This window comes from Crocodylus siamensis, chromosome 2 (genome assembly GCF_052110815.1).
Source record: "Crocodylus siamensis isolate JL-2025a chromosome 2, ASM5211081v1, whole genome shotgun sequence".
Lineage (NCBI taxonomy): Eukaryota > Metazoa > Chordata > Crocodylia > Crocodylidae > Crocodylus > Crocodylus siamensis.
In genome coordinates, this window is record NC_143396.1 from 141,144,162 (window position 1) to 141,158,843 (window position 14,682).

A 14,682-nucleotide genomic window follows, 5' to 3' on the forward strand; every position below is an offset into this window, starting at 1 on the left:
CAGGCTGTGATCCAGCCCACCGATTACTACCCCATGGTCCTAATCCACGTGGGTACAAATGATGTGTCCAGAAGTCCTGATCACCCGATGACGGACTACCACGCTCTGGGGAATGTGCTGAGGGAGATAGGGGCACAGGTGGCACTTTCTTCTGTCCTACCAGTGAGCGGACGTGGAAGACGACACAAGACCTGCATCAGAGAGACCAACTGGCGGCTTCAGGAATGGTGTCTTGAGGCAGGCTTCGGCTTCCTAGACAACGACCCACACATCAGGTCGAGAGACATGCTCGGGTGAGATGGGCTTCATTTTCCCCCCAAAGGTAAGGGTAAGCGTATGTTCTCTTCTAGGTTGGTGGATATCCTCTGGCAGGCTTAAATTAGGCTCATGGGGGGAAGAGGAAGATGAGGGCAGAGGAAGTCTTGGACCACTAAACTAAGTATCATCCACAAGAACAGCCCAGCCTAGACCAACAACAAGCAGAACAAATACCCAGGTAAGCAACAGGGGCCAGGACAGTACTGAGATTAGGGGGCCAGTGCACACATCATTAGGAGGCCTCAAATGCCTCTACACAAAAGCTCGTAGTACGGGGAACAAGCAGGAGGAACTTACCCTCCTGCTAGCTGACACCAACCCAGACATAGTGGGGCTCACAGAAATGTGGTGGGACCCAGTGCATGACTGGGCGGTGAATATCAAGGGCTATAGGCTGTACAGGAGAGATAGGACTGGTAGGAAAGGCGGGGGTGTGGTGCTGTACGTCACAGAGGAATACACAACCTCATCAAGTAGCACAAGGTCAGAGGAGGGGCACACTGAAGTGCTCTGGGTTAGAATACAAGGCAGTCGAGGGGAAAGAGACTTAATGGTAGGGGTCTACTACAGACCACCCAACCAAGGGAAAGAGCTAGCCCAGGAATTTTTAAGTCAGCTCATGGAGGTAGTTAGGTCAAAGGATGTGGTTATCATGGCTGACCTGAACTTTCCAGACATCTGCTGTGAAGAGCAGTCAGCCAGGTCTGACCGCTCACATAGGTTCCTAGCTGAAATACAGGACCTCCATCTAACCCAGGAGGTGCACAGCCCCACCAGGGGAGATGCCTTGTTGAACCTGGTGCTGGCCATGGGCGATGACCTGGCAAGGGGGCTGCGGGTGCTCAACCACCTGGGCAACAGTGATCATCGCCTGCTGGAATTCACCATCCAGCACAAGGTGGCAAAGGCCTGCAGCAAGGCAGCAGCCCTGGACTTCAGGAGAGCGGGCTTCAGTGAGCTAAGGAGAATAGTCAGGGAAGCACTGAGGTCCCGGAGGGGAGGGGAGGGGAGCCAGGTGTTCAAGAAGAATGGTTGCTCCTTAAGGAGACGATCCTCCAAGCCCAAAGGGAGGTAATCCCAACATGGATCAAAGGGAGCAGAAGGGTGCAAAAGCCCCCATGGCTCACCAAAAGCATCTGGGAACATCTCCTAGCTAAAAGGGAGGCGTACACCCAATGGAAGGGAGGGGCCATCACCAGGGGTGACTATACTTCAGTTGCTCGAGGATGCAGGGGAGCAGTCAGGAAGGCCAAGGCGGAGATGGAATTGGGACTAGCTTCCCAGATCAAGGACAACAAGAAGTCCTTTTTTAAATATATAGGGGGAAAAAGAAGGTTCCGGGTAATGTGGGGCCCCTGCAGGACACACTAGGAAATCTGATCATCACACTAGAGGACAAAGCTAACCTATTTAACAATTTCTTTTACTGCATTTTCCTGAGCAGGGACCGGATCAGCCCCCCATACCAGGACCCCCACAGGCCCCAGGGGAAGTGCACCTAGGCCAAGGGTCAGTGAGGATCTAGGCAGGGAACTTCTAGAGGGACTAAACATATTTAAATCAGCTGGTCCGGACGATCTGCACCCCAGAGTGCTGAGGGAATTAGCAGAGCTCATTGCAGGACCCCTGGCATGGGTTTATGAGCACTCATGGTGCTCTGGTGTGGTGCCAGAGGACTAGAAAAGGGCCAATGTGGTTCCCATTTTCAAGACAGGGAGGAAGGAGAACCCAGGAAATTATAGGCCAGTTAGTCTTACCTCGATCCTGGATAAGCTTTTTGAGAGAATTATCCTGACACTTGTCCGCAAGGGGCCAGCAAGGAAGATTATGCTTAGGGGCAACCAACACAGATTCATTAGAGGCAGGTCCTGTCAGACCAACCTGGAGGCCTTCTATGACCGGGTCACAAAATCCTTAGATGCAGGGATAGCAGCGAACGTAGTCTTTCTGGACTCTTGGAAGGCCTTCAACACTGTCTCTCACCCTGTTCTCATTAAAAAACTGGGGGACTGTGGTGTCTACACCTACAAGTCAAATGGGTCACCAACTGGCTGGAGGACCACACCCAGAGAGTGGGCTCAGTCCTCAGGCCTGCACTGTTCAACATCTTCATCAGGGACTTGATTGAGGGGGTAAAACGCATCCCGTTCAAATTTGCAGATGACACTAAGATGTGGGGGGAAGTGGGCACGCTAGAAGAGAGGAATAGGCTGCAATCGGACCTAGACAGGTTACAGGGGTGGGCGGATGAGAACAGGATGGATTTCAACACTGATAAGTGCAAGGTGATGCACCTGGGGAGGAACAACCGGAACCATACCTACAGGCTGGGGAACTCCCTTCTCATCAGTGCAGAGGCAGAAAAGGATCTTGGAGTCATCACTGATGCCAAAATGAACATGGGCCGGCAGTGTAGGGATGCGGGCAGGAAGGCCAACTGCACCTTGTCATGCATCCACAGATGCATCTCAAGCAGGTCCAAGGAGGTGATCCGCCCTCTCTATGCGGCACTGGTCAGGCCGCAGCTGGAGTACTGTGTCCAGGTCTGGGCGCCGCACTTCAAGAGGGATGTGGACAGCATGGAGAGGGTCCAGAGAAGGGCCACCTGTATGATCGGGGGCAGCAGGGAAGACCCTACGAGGAGAGGCTACGGGACATGAACCTGTTCAGCCTACACAAGAGAAGGCTGAGGGTGGCTGTTTACAAACTAGTCAGGAGGGACCAGCAGGCACTGGGGGAGTCCCTGTTCCCCTGAGCACTCCCAGGAGTGACTAGAAATAACCGTCACAAGCTGGCAGAGGGTAAATTCAGATTAGACATCAGGTGGCGCTACTTCACTCTCAGGGCAGCTGGATCTGGAACTAACTTCCAAGCGAAGTGGTGCTGGCTCCTACCCTGGGGGTCTTTAAGTGGAGTCTGGATGAACATCATGTCAGGGTCATTTGACCCCAATACTTTTTCCTTCCTATGGCAGGGGGTCGGACTTGATGATCTGCTCAGGTCCCTTCCGATCCTACCAGCTATGAAACTATGAAATCTTGCCTATCCATTTTTATCATTCTGGTCCTCAAAGTTATCCAGCTCTTCTTGTTCAATCCTCCTCTACAATGTGTGTGCCTCCCAACATTGTGTTTACCACACATTTCAATCAGCACATTCCCACTTTTTGTCCCACTGTCATTAATGAAAATATTAAACATGATAGATCCAAACACCAACCCTTAAAGAAGTCCACTCATCTCTGCTACAGTCTGACAGTGCCTCTTTCAACACTACCCACTGCTATCTCCCCTTCAGCTAGTTCATAATCCTACTGACAATCTGTATATTCCCACCTTGTCCAGCTTAGTTACCCATGTGTGGCATGTTATCAAATGGTTTACTAAAATCTAGAGATGATGTACACTTCATTGCCTAGAAAATAATTTATATTATCATAGAAAAAGTCCGGTTAGTTTGACAGGATATCTTTTGTAAACCCATTCTCCCATTTTATCCATTTTCCATCAACCTCCATGACTTTCATTTACAATTTGATCTAAAGCCTTGTATACCAGTGAGGGCAGATTAATGGGTCTCAGGATACCTGAACCAGTTTTTGCTCCCTTTCTTAAATACACGTACTACATTTACTCTTCTCCAGTCACATGGTACCACCCCCAAGTTGGCAGAGTTGTTACAAAGGTTTGATACCAGCCTTTGATACCAGAACTGTGATTCCATGTGCCAACTCTTTCAGGATTATCCAAGTTCCTCTAATTTGAGTGCATTAAGCTCTTTGGGACAGATCTTATTCCACCAATTAGGCATCTAACTGCGATCTTATTCTACCCTATTTGAATCCCGGAAAACAACTCAATTAATGCATCTACTTCTGTAACATGCTGGCATCTTAGCCTTAACACTAAGCGTCAAAAAGCAGTAGGAGGACTGGACCCATCTACCTTCTCCATTATGTTTTTCAGAGATTTGAGCATGGTGGGAAAGGATCAAACATTTTCAGTTATAAGACATGTTCATGTTCTCCCCACCCCATGGAGGTTTAAAATTAAGGCACATCTTTGCACACTGAAGCTACAAAACAAAAAATAATTTAAATCACTGTAACAATCTGACCAAATTGCAAATCACATGTGTTAAAAACCTCTCTACAATATTATTCTTTTTCAGGGGTGTCTTACACATAAGGAAATACAGTAAGCAGTAAGAGGTAATATAGGATCTGCTTTGAGTTTTGCTTCTGCCTCAGCTGTGATTTCCAGTTCTACAATCTAATGAGAATGAGAATGAGCTCTCCTATCTTTGTTCTCACCCTCTTTACTGAAAACCAAGATAAAATGTTGACTTAGCTTTTAATCCATATAAAGATCATCTTTCATCTCTTCCCTATCCACTGCATGGCAGCCCCTTTTCCTTCTACCTTGTTCTCTATTTATTCGGCTGATATACAGTTTGCTATTTAGTTTCCTTTTCAAAGCTCCTATGTGGTACCATATTGACTGCTGTACAGAAATTCAGATAGTTCTACCACATTTCCCTTGTACGTAAAATCAGTTATCATAGAAAGCTTATGATGTTAGTCTGGCATGGTCTGCTTTTGGCAACCTAAGATCCCAATTTATCCCATTTTATTCCCTCCTTCAAAATTTTGTCTAAAACTCTGCATACTATTCAAGGTCAAGCTAGTAGGTCTCTATTTGCCTGCATCACTGATCTGGTCCCCCCACACTAATATATTTAGCTGTCTGAACTTTATTCCCATCTCATATGTGACAACAGCCGTTTCTACACGCTTACTCCCAATATCTGTCCTGCCTTTCCCTCTCTGCTCTCCATTACCAAAACATTATTTTCATTGTGTTACCAGTTTGGAGAAGGTGTTCTCATGGGAAGAAACAGAAAAGCTGTCACACTCTGATCTCTCTTCTGTCAATTTATAGAGTTGCTGGGAATTATTAGAAAATATGGTCCAAGACTCAATTGGCAGGTTGATGACAAGTTCATATTTCCAACTGGACAAGAAAAATGGTTCCTTTTCCTTATCACTGGGTTTTCTGGCAGTGTTGCTGTACTTCACCTCTATGCCACTATGCACCAAAGTCAATAGCCCATTGTAGTAACAAGATTTAATAGAATACGTGTGAACTGGATAAATTGGGATACTTTCAAAGGTTCCTGAAAAAACAGGAGTGTACATCATTGCTTAGGTGTATCAACTAGGTGAAAAGAAAATGCTATTATTGTTGTCATCATTGTTATTATTTAGTAACTATTCAAGCAAACTAATTCCCCAGGAAACTGATGGCTGATGTTCTCCTGGCAATTTCAAAATTTATGAGGTTATGAAGTTCATGAGCTGTAAAACAAAAAGGCTGTGCGGTTCCTGGGTCAAAGTCAAGAGTTCAGGATTCTGTTTCCACAATTACTGGTGCCTCAGCTTTGATTCAGGGAGGGAGCACCTATTTTGTTCTACAGTGTGCAGAACAGACATTTAGTTCTTAACATTTAAAAAAGTCTTTTATAACCATGCTGAGGGTTTCTTTGCTCCTTCCTAAATTAACATTTCTCCAGAAGCCAGATTTGTATGTTGCTTCTCTTTTACAGTTACTCTGCTGGGCCAGATCAATTTGCTCTACAAAAAATGTAGAAAATGTACTTAAAAAAAACTAGAAAAAGCACAGCAGAGACAATGGACTATTGTTAACCATAAGCAGCATGAGTTGTTTCACTCCTGAATGAGGAATTACTTCCCAAACAGGCTGGCCACCTTGCACAGAGGCACAGAAGCTATCAAAACTAAAAAGGTGAGGAGTTTTCTGGACATGCACACACCAGGATTTTCAAAAAAGTAGAGGAAATTGACATTTGGCTCCTTTACATGATTTTAAAAAACATCAGGCCACCAACATCTGACACCAGTCACCTTTATATAACTGCCTAAACACGTCCTTAGAAACCTACTATTTTTGCCTGCCTTCAAAAATCTTGGTACCAGATAATGCACAAGTTTTCCACTGTACTGCCTTCATTGTTTTGAGCTTCCATACATCTAAACTGCTGTTACAGGTATTATTCCTTTATAAAGGACTGTAGAGGAGAAGGGCTTTTCCCTTCAGACCTGATGAAGAATATCTTGTGCTCGACAGTTTCTCTAATTTTATTCCACTCATGAAGTTGGTCCAATACAAGAGATCACCGCAAAAATTACTGGCCTCTTGCATCAGGGACTCTAGTAATTGTTGCCCTTGCTAGGCTTACTTATCATTCCTCACATATTTTTCAATTTTTAAAAAGTCCAGTAAAATTAAAAAAACCCTGAAAAGTGTAATACAGTTGATATTTAAAACACATGAATCTTGCATCACTCTGACTCACCCTTAGCCAGCTCCATGGCAGCTATGAGGTCACAGGACAAAGCACACCGGGGCATGTCGGCAGATGGAGAAATGGCCACCTGTAAATTCAGGGGTCTAAAGGAAAAATAAATTACCTTTGTTTCTGTGCTAAATGTCCAACTCTCTAGACTGCGACTCAGGTCACTTTATAAGCTAAGAGGTGAAATCATTAAAAAATGGATGTTGATGTTTCTCAATGTTCTTCTAAGCCTTTCAGGGAAATGCAAATATGTCTCAACGTAAATTCTGATTAGAACTTTAATTCTTCTTTTGCGTAAGATGCTCTGCAATATCCTGAACACTGAGAAAACACGTCCATCACTTTCCAGTGGGATGGAAAATGCTCCTCTTTAGCTCCATGTTCAGCTCCCAAAGCTTCATTTCAGAACAAACGATTTAATAAATTAACATTTACTGAAAATACCACATTAGTTTTTATTTTTCTTATTTAAACCAGTGCAAAATTAAGCTGTTCAACATCTAAATTTTATTGGGCTGAACTGAAGGCAGTTCTGAAAAAAATGAAAGACCAAATACACTTAAAACAGGATCAGACCCTTTAATCTGGTGGATATGAAGGAATGACAGGGAGGGAGGTAAGGGACAGAATTTGTTTGAAAGTCTGATACACAATCTATCATCTTCTTTGATAGGAGTAGGATCACTGTAGGGTACTCCTGTATATTAAAAGCCACTGTTTAGCAGTATAGCATGCATTTAAAATGGACAATATGGGGCATAATCCATTAAATACACCATCTGTAGACAGGAATCATTAGGGATGATAAAAGATTAAAATAAAAACAAAGCACCAGGGCACAATGGCCATTCTAAGGTGAAAATATTCTGCAGGAATGGTTTAATGCCATGGATCAGATTTCTACCGCAACATGCTATAGGGACTGATACTTGGTCCATGTCTTGCACATATTATTGTAGAAATGCACTTCTTTGGAAAAAGTGACATCATAAGCTTCGCAAAGGTCAGGAGGTCACATCACACACCCAGCTTATTGGCCTGGGTAAGCACAACTTTCAGCACTGGCATGAAGGCGGATGTCTCGCTGAAGTTGCTGGTGCTGACAATATGAGTGTGGATGTTCAGTCCCTCTGTGTAGTTTCTCGTTTCGATGCTCTTTGCAATGCTGTGCAAGCCATTGATGATTGTGGGGGAAAGCTGTAATGAAACCAACAAGACAAAAATGTTTAGCAGAAAGAAAAGCATTGAAGGCAGAAGACTGAATTAGCCGAAGCTGGACCTCAAACTGATGACTGTGTGGAAACCTGGATCATCCATCAGAAATGGCAAGCTAAAGCATCATAGGCTTGGACCATAATTTGGTGAAGATAATGGAAGTCTTTTTTCATTGATTTCAATAGACCCCAGAGCTGTCATTAAGAGCAGGGTGGGGGAAATACTCAATTAATCACCAGAATATTAGGGGGGAAAATTGTCTGGAAAACTTTGCTGAGGAGGGCTGGAAGATGAATGAAAGCCTGTATTCTCTACCACTGCAGAAAAGCCCACATGAGATTTCAATGTCACTTTGATATCTTATCTCCATGAGCTTGGAGTACCAATGTTAAATACTATGCTGAATAAATCATATTAGTGGAATTAAGTTACCCAGTTTTTCATTTATTTTCAGGTATGGCAGCTCTCCTGGAATTATTCCACGTATAAATGGAAACAAATATTTGCTGTTAAAGAAAAATGTTGTGGTTCAGGTACCAGACTGGTATTCAGGTGATACATGGTCAATCCTTGGTTCTGCCAAAGTGACCTTGAAAAAATTGCTTAGGCCTGGATCCTCAAGGGTATCTAGGTCCCACTGGTTTCAATATTGGTTAAGTACCTAAAAACCTTTGAGGATCTGGGTTTTTACCTTTCTGTGCCATTTTTGTAAAATGGGGATGTTATTTCCTTAGACTAAACAGACAAGATGGTCAATCAGCTCTCTGGGACACTTACTATAGATTTACCCAATACCTTGCACTATAGGGTCACTACTAGCACAATACACATCCTACTTATAAAATGCAACAGGTATAAAGTAATACCCTTCCCCTCCCCGCCCCCCAAAAGACTTACTGTCTGTTCCCTAAGTTTGTCATATAGAAACTCCAGACGCTTGTTTGCATCATCTAGCTTCCTCTTTGTTTGCTGTAACAGAAAAGAAAAGAAAGTAGAACAACATAGGAATAATAGATAAGCAGGGCAAGAGGGATTTTAGGAGGTCAATCTTGTCCAACTCCTTGCTCAAACTCTAGGTAAACTGTTGTTTTGGTGTTTACCAACCCTCTGAGTTTGGAGGTGGCAAGTTACACTAGTCTGAAGCCAGGCAGAAGATAGGGCAGTGCGGTGCTTGGTTCAGAGAGACATAAGCTCTCATAGGCAACAACCGACTTTGTCAAATACTAAAAGAGTTAGAAAAGTCTTCCTGACACGCAACGTAAGTTTTCTGTTTTTCAGTTACAGACCATTACTTCTAGTCTTGTCCTCTGGATACAGAAAACAGTTGATCACCATTCTCCTAACAACCTATTTTGTGAAGACTGTTGTAAAATCCTTCCTTAGTCTTTTCTTTTCCCCACTAAACAATCCCACTTTCTCAAGCCTTTCCTCACATGGTATGTCATCTAGACCTCTTATCAGCTTTATTGCTCTTCTTTGGACTCTTTCTAATTTATCCATGTCTTTCTTGGACTGTGGAGCTCACAACTAGATTCAGTACTCCAGGTGAGCCTCATCAGTGCTAGATAATGGAAGCAGCACTCCTTGTGACTTGCAAACACACCTGCTAATACATGCTAGTACACTATTAGCTTTTTTTGCATCAAAATTACACTGTTAACTCCTAATTTAGCTTGTGATCCCTGAGAAATCTCATGTCCTTTTTTGCAACATTGCTGCATTTGATTGCTCCTTCTTAAGTGCAGTACTTTGCACTTATCCTTACTAAATTTCATACTGTTTATTTCAAACCATTTTTATTATTTATCAAGGTCACTCTGAATCTTAATCTTCTCCTTTAAAGTGTCTGCTGCTCCACCCAACCTGGCGTTGTCCACAGATTTATTAAGGATATGCTCAATTCTATTCTCCAAGTACTTAATGAAGATATTGAACAATATTTGATTGAGGAAAACAGTCCTGATTTTAATTTGATGAAAGGTTTTAGCTACAAAAGGAACTACATAAATGGATAGCAGAAACTGAGATTCCTTGCTTAGCATTGTTTTAATTATACAGCACCTTCACACTGTTTGATGAGTACCTGTCACCACAGACGTTGCTGACATTATAAAATTTGGTTTTGCAGTTACTGGGAAATACTTTTTTTCAGATACGTAAAAATAATAGTAAGATTAAAATAGCCAGACATGATGAAGAGGGCTGAGGAATAGGCAGTAACAAGGGACAAAAATTGAAGAAATGTAGTTTGCTCATTCAGAACCTATTCTAATTGAAGGCTATTAAGAGTAGAAATAGGTACTTTTGCAAACAAATTCTGATTGTAACTCTGAAAATTAAGCCCTCCCTATCACAAGAAAAACAAAACCCCAACCCCCCACAAAACACCTTTTGTACTTAGTGTGCGTTTGCAATGAGAAGACAATTTACAAACACATTTGTGGTCATTTTGCCACAGCAGTGGTAAAATATTTCTTAGAATGGTGTTTTCTTTCACCTCGGGGAAATTTGTGTTTCTACTCCAGGGATGGGGTGGAATTTCATCATTTGCCACTAAGATCATCACACCATTGAGGGGAGAGGGACAGTGAATTTCATTCCAGATGAGGTTTGCCAACAGCTGTAAAAATATAAGCTTCTACACAAGAATAATCAAAGTATAAACTGCTATTTATAAGGTTTTAAATAGAACATTATGTGCTGCCACAATTGAAACATGAATTAAAATAAGCCAACAGCCCCAGAAGAGAGCATTGTTGTGGAAAGATCTTGGCATTTCTTCTCCTGGCCACTGCAAGAACCTTCTGGAACCAACATACTTTACTTTGCAATGAATAAGACACATATATGTATATAAGATGCACTCTTCCCAAAAAGGATAAGATTCTGGGTGAAAGTTTTAATATAAAATGTATTGAATTTTAGCCAACTTTTATTATACCAATTTCATGCATTCATTGTTACACATCTTCGTTGTATAGAGTTCTTTTTTCAGGGGAAAAAAATTCTGCATCTTATACATCAGAAAATATGGCGTATGCATATATGCACATAATACATTTCACTGAGTCAGAATGCATTCTTGAGTTAAATAATAGCAGAGAGAGAATTAAAAAGTCTAACGGTATGTTCCAGCAGAGATCCGAAGAGTAATGGATGGTTGAGGAATGGCAGAGATTAAAAATGTGACTGCTTCACATGGCAAAAGCATCAGAGATCATCATTCCCACTAGCACCTTTCAGCATCAGTTTGGTGGGATGTTGTATAGTAGCCCACGATTTAAAGGAGACAAAAAATGGGATCTCAAAATGAGTGGATGAAGGAAATGCCTCTTATGACTTGGTCTCTCAGACAAGAATTTGTGATGCTAGTTTCAAAGCACTTAACAGGATGTGGTAATATTCTCATTTTCCAGGTTGGGGGGAATTGAAGACCAAAGGGATGGAGTGAATGTGTATGTTCAGTAAACAGCATGAAGCTATCACCCAAGCCACTGGGACAACTGGAAGTAGATCTCCTGACTCCCAAGCCCCTGTTGAGCATATCAATTTTAGAACAACAGGTCCTGGTAGAGTCTGCTAATATCTGCCCACAAATATATGGATGGAAACAAAAATGCTTTTCCTGCTACTACATGGTGGGATATGTATTGCTCCCAAGAAAGTCTACGGGACTTATAAACAAATGACTATGTTGATATACTAGAAAAAATGTCTCTGATACAGGAAGGGAAAAAAAGGGTGTTGGTGACAGAATATGAATTTAACTCTTTTTTAATGAAGAAGTCATGATAGTGGGAAGAAGAGGACAAAGAGTTTATTATCGTTTATTAGCTGCCTCCCCTCTACACTATTTTCCTTAAAGCTGTAATTCTCAGCTGGGGAACTGGAGCACCCAAGGTGCTGCAAGATCCTTTTAAGGGTGCCATAGGGTGTACGGAGGTAAAGAACACACCCATCCCTGGTCAGCTGCTCCTCCTCCCTTGCCCACAATTGCCTAGCCACTGTGAGAGGAGGTAAGCACTGTCTGTAAGAAGGGTTCATTCTGATTCTGACTGGACACAATTTGTAAGCTTGACAATTTTCAGAGGACAGAAATGACATTCCCTGCCAATTCTTATGGTTCCCTTAATGCTGACTGAACACTGTCCTTCCCTGTCTCTAAGTTACAAACTTTCTTTCTGTTTGCTCTCACAAAGTGCATGTCAACTATTGAGAACTGGTGAATAATCTGGTGCTTCCATTCACTATCTCAGACTCAAGAGGCTGATACTAGTATCTACATTGGCAGATGGTGTTTCTTGCTCCCAGTTAAAGGAGCTGATTAAGCAAGCAAAATAGAAACATGACATACAGAATCAATTTAGTGTAGGGATTAATTTAGTGTAGGGGATACTTCACAGGTGTGTGTGTACGATGGGAAGAGACAGGAAAAGAACCCTTAATGGAGACAGGGGCAGAATTCACTCCACTCCCAAAGCAAGCCCAGTTCTTCCAGTTGGAAAAAGACAAGGGAGTCCCATTTAGTGCCCATCAACACTAGCATGGAAGGAGCTTAATGTTGTGTGACAAAAGGAATTCTTCTCTTCCCTCCCTCTCTCCCTAAAAAGTGGTGCTGTCTTGCCCTACTCCCCCAGAAAGAAAAGTTATGGAGACCTGGAAACTGGCCCCGTAGACAGTCAGGCTGTTCAGCACTACATCAAACAAAAGATCCTGGACAGAATCCTCAATTAATTCAATGGGAGTGTTTAACCCCAGGCTTCAGTGAAATCAGGATTTCACCCCTAGTTGCTTGTTTCCCATTTTACGTTCTTGCTATGTGTTTCTGAACAGCTGTTACACTTCACTCTCAGAACAGTGGTGTCACAGTGGCATGTGGGGCCCTGTGTATAAATTTGAGTTTGTGAAGTTTTCTGGAATTCTTTGGACTGAAAAATTACTATACTAATGAGGGAATATTATCACTGATTAATACACAGTCACCACCCTGTCCCACTAATTACCATATTTATTCATATACATGAGAAGGTCTCCTCCCAAATTGGCATGGGGGAAAAAAGCCCCTCATCTTATAATTATAGACAATTTATTTAGTGAGAGTTCCTTGTATATCATTAAATTCCTGCCAAAAGCAGCATGTACTCAACAATGGAAGCCAACTATAAAGTTGATTAAATGCAGTCAACACTAAGTATGACTATAACACACACGGCCCACGCTAGCTAAACATTGATGGAAACAGACCACAAGGATAGTTACTATAGCCCATATGAGGAAGACATATGGTGCTGCTCATTAAGCGAAGTCCCCCTCACCTCCCCCTCACCACTGACTTTTCAAAGTCATTGTGAGCCACTACATTTCATACATTTCAACTTCCTCTTCATTCCCACAGCTGAGCTGAGCCTCTCTTTCCCATTTCCAGTGATTCCCGTTTCTTCACCACCCTTAAATGTCTGACAAACATCACCAAATGGGGCCCCAAACAGTTCACTCAGCCTGGTGTATATGATTAGTGAAGCCAGATTAGGTTGTCCTGCACCTCATTTGGGAGGATCCCAGGACTAGTGACAAGAACAACCACCTCCAGTCATAAGTGGGGGCTAATTAACTCATGGATCCTTTTTGGGTTATTTGGAGGACACATACTAAGCAATGCTGAGCTGTGGGATCACTGTGGTTTGAAATATTGTTCACTCTGCTGGGGCTCAGCCCAGTGAACTTTGTGGTAAACCATGAGCCTCTGGCCTTGGACTAATAGGATGCACTTTTTATAATAAGTATAAGTAAGTTCTCAAGTGCTGCCCAAAAGTGTGTTTATGGAGTACCTGCGCTAAAACCTGCAGCAGGTTCAAAAAAAAAAAACGTAACATACATCAGTTCTGGATGAACTAAGTCTATGGGTAATACATGCACATTTCTACAGCCATGCTTTATTTCAAATTTATTGTTTTCAAATTTGCTTCTCACTTCTATGTGTTCAGGGAATGCAGGGTCTGAAAGTAAGGAGAGGGAAGCAGCTGCCAAGGGAAAAGACTGGGGGGGAAGCAGAGAGCAAAGGGTTACCTGACCCCCTAGATTTATTTTTTCCTACTGCAGCAGTCAGAGGGGGACAAATTCAAGGCAGACCTACAATAATTAGAGTCTATACCTGGATGTCACAGGATCAAGGAGGTGTCCTGTGACTAATATAGGGTTAAGGAGCTGCCAATCAGCATGGGCAGCTCAGGTGCCGGTTGCCGCAGCAACCAGACAGGTCAGGTGACCATAAGGGGGCCGGGCCGGGCCGGGCCTTTATAAACAGCCCGGCGGGAGCCTAGGGGGCAGTTCCCTTCTGGCAGCTGCAAGAGTAGGAGCTCTGTGGCAGGCCGGGCATATGTTTGCAGCCTGACTACCAGACTGGCTTGAGGATATGGACTAGAGAGAGAACTCTAGAAGAGGCCATGACTAAAGAGCCTAGTGAGTGCAAGCTTTGTGTTATAAGCTGGTAGGCTTCTTGTTTGTGTTGTAGCCGCTTGGCTCATGGTTTTGTTATGGTTAAACCGGAGGACCGGGTGAGGCTGTAGGGGTGTGAGGAGGCCTCACAGGGGCTCCCCAGTAGCTTGGGGGTTCCTAGTGCCCAGCAGGGGCACACTGAGCAGTGCCACAGTGGGCACAGCGTTTTGAGTGCTGGAGAGGCGCTCGGTGTGTGGGGGTTGTAGCCCCAGCTGCAAAAGGGCGCACAGGCTCCAGAGGGGCGAGAGCGCGAAAGGGCGCTCAGGCCCCCAGGGGGGA

At 43.3% G+C, this 14,682-nt stretch overlaps 1 protein-coding gene across 17 annotated transcripts in view; it reads right to left on the reverse strand.

Annotated features, from left to right (window-relative positions):
- Nucleotides 1–7,258: 7,258 nt before the first annotated feature.
- Nucleotides 7,259–14,682, reverse strand: part of SEC31A (SEC31 homolog A, COPII component) — a 71,461-nt gene continuing 64,037 nt past the window's right edge. For all 17 annotated transcript variants that reach the window (XM_090036933.1, XM_090036949.1, XM_090036948.1 and 14 more), the window contains 2 exons: nt 8,806–8,877; nt 7,259–7,890 (listed from right to left, as the gene is read on the reverse strand). In XM_090036933.1, the coding sequence (XP_089893059.1) occupies nt 7,711–7,890; nt 8,806–8,877 (252 nt within the window). In that variant the 3' untranslated portion in view covers nt 7,259–7,710. The remainder of the gene's footprint in view (nt 7,891–8,805; nt 8,878–14,682) is intronic.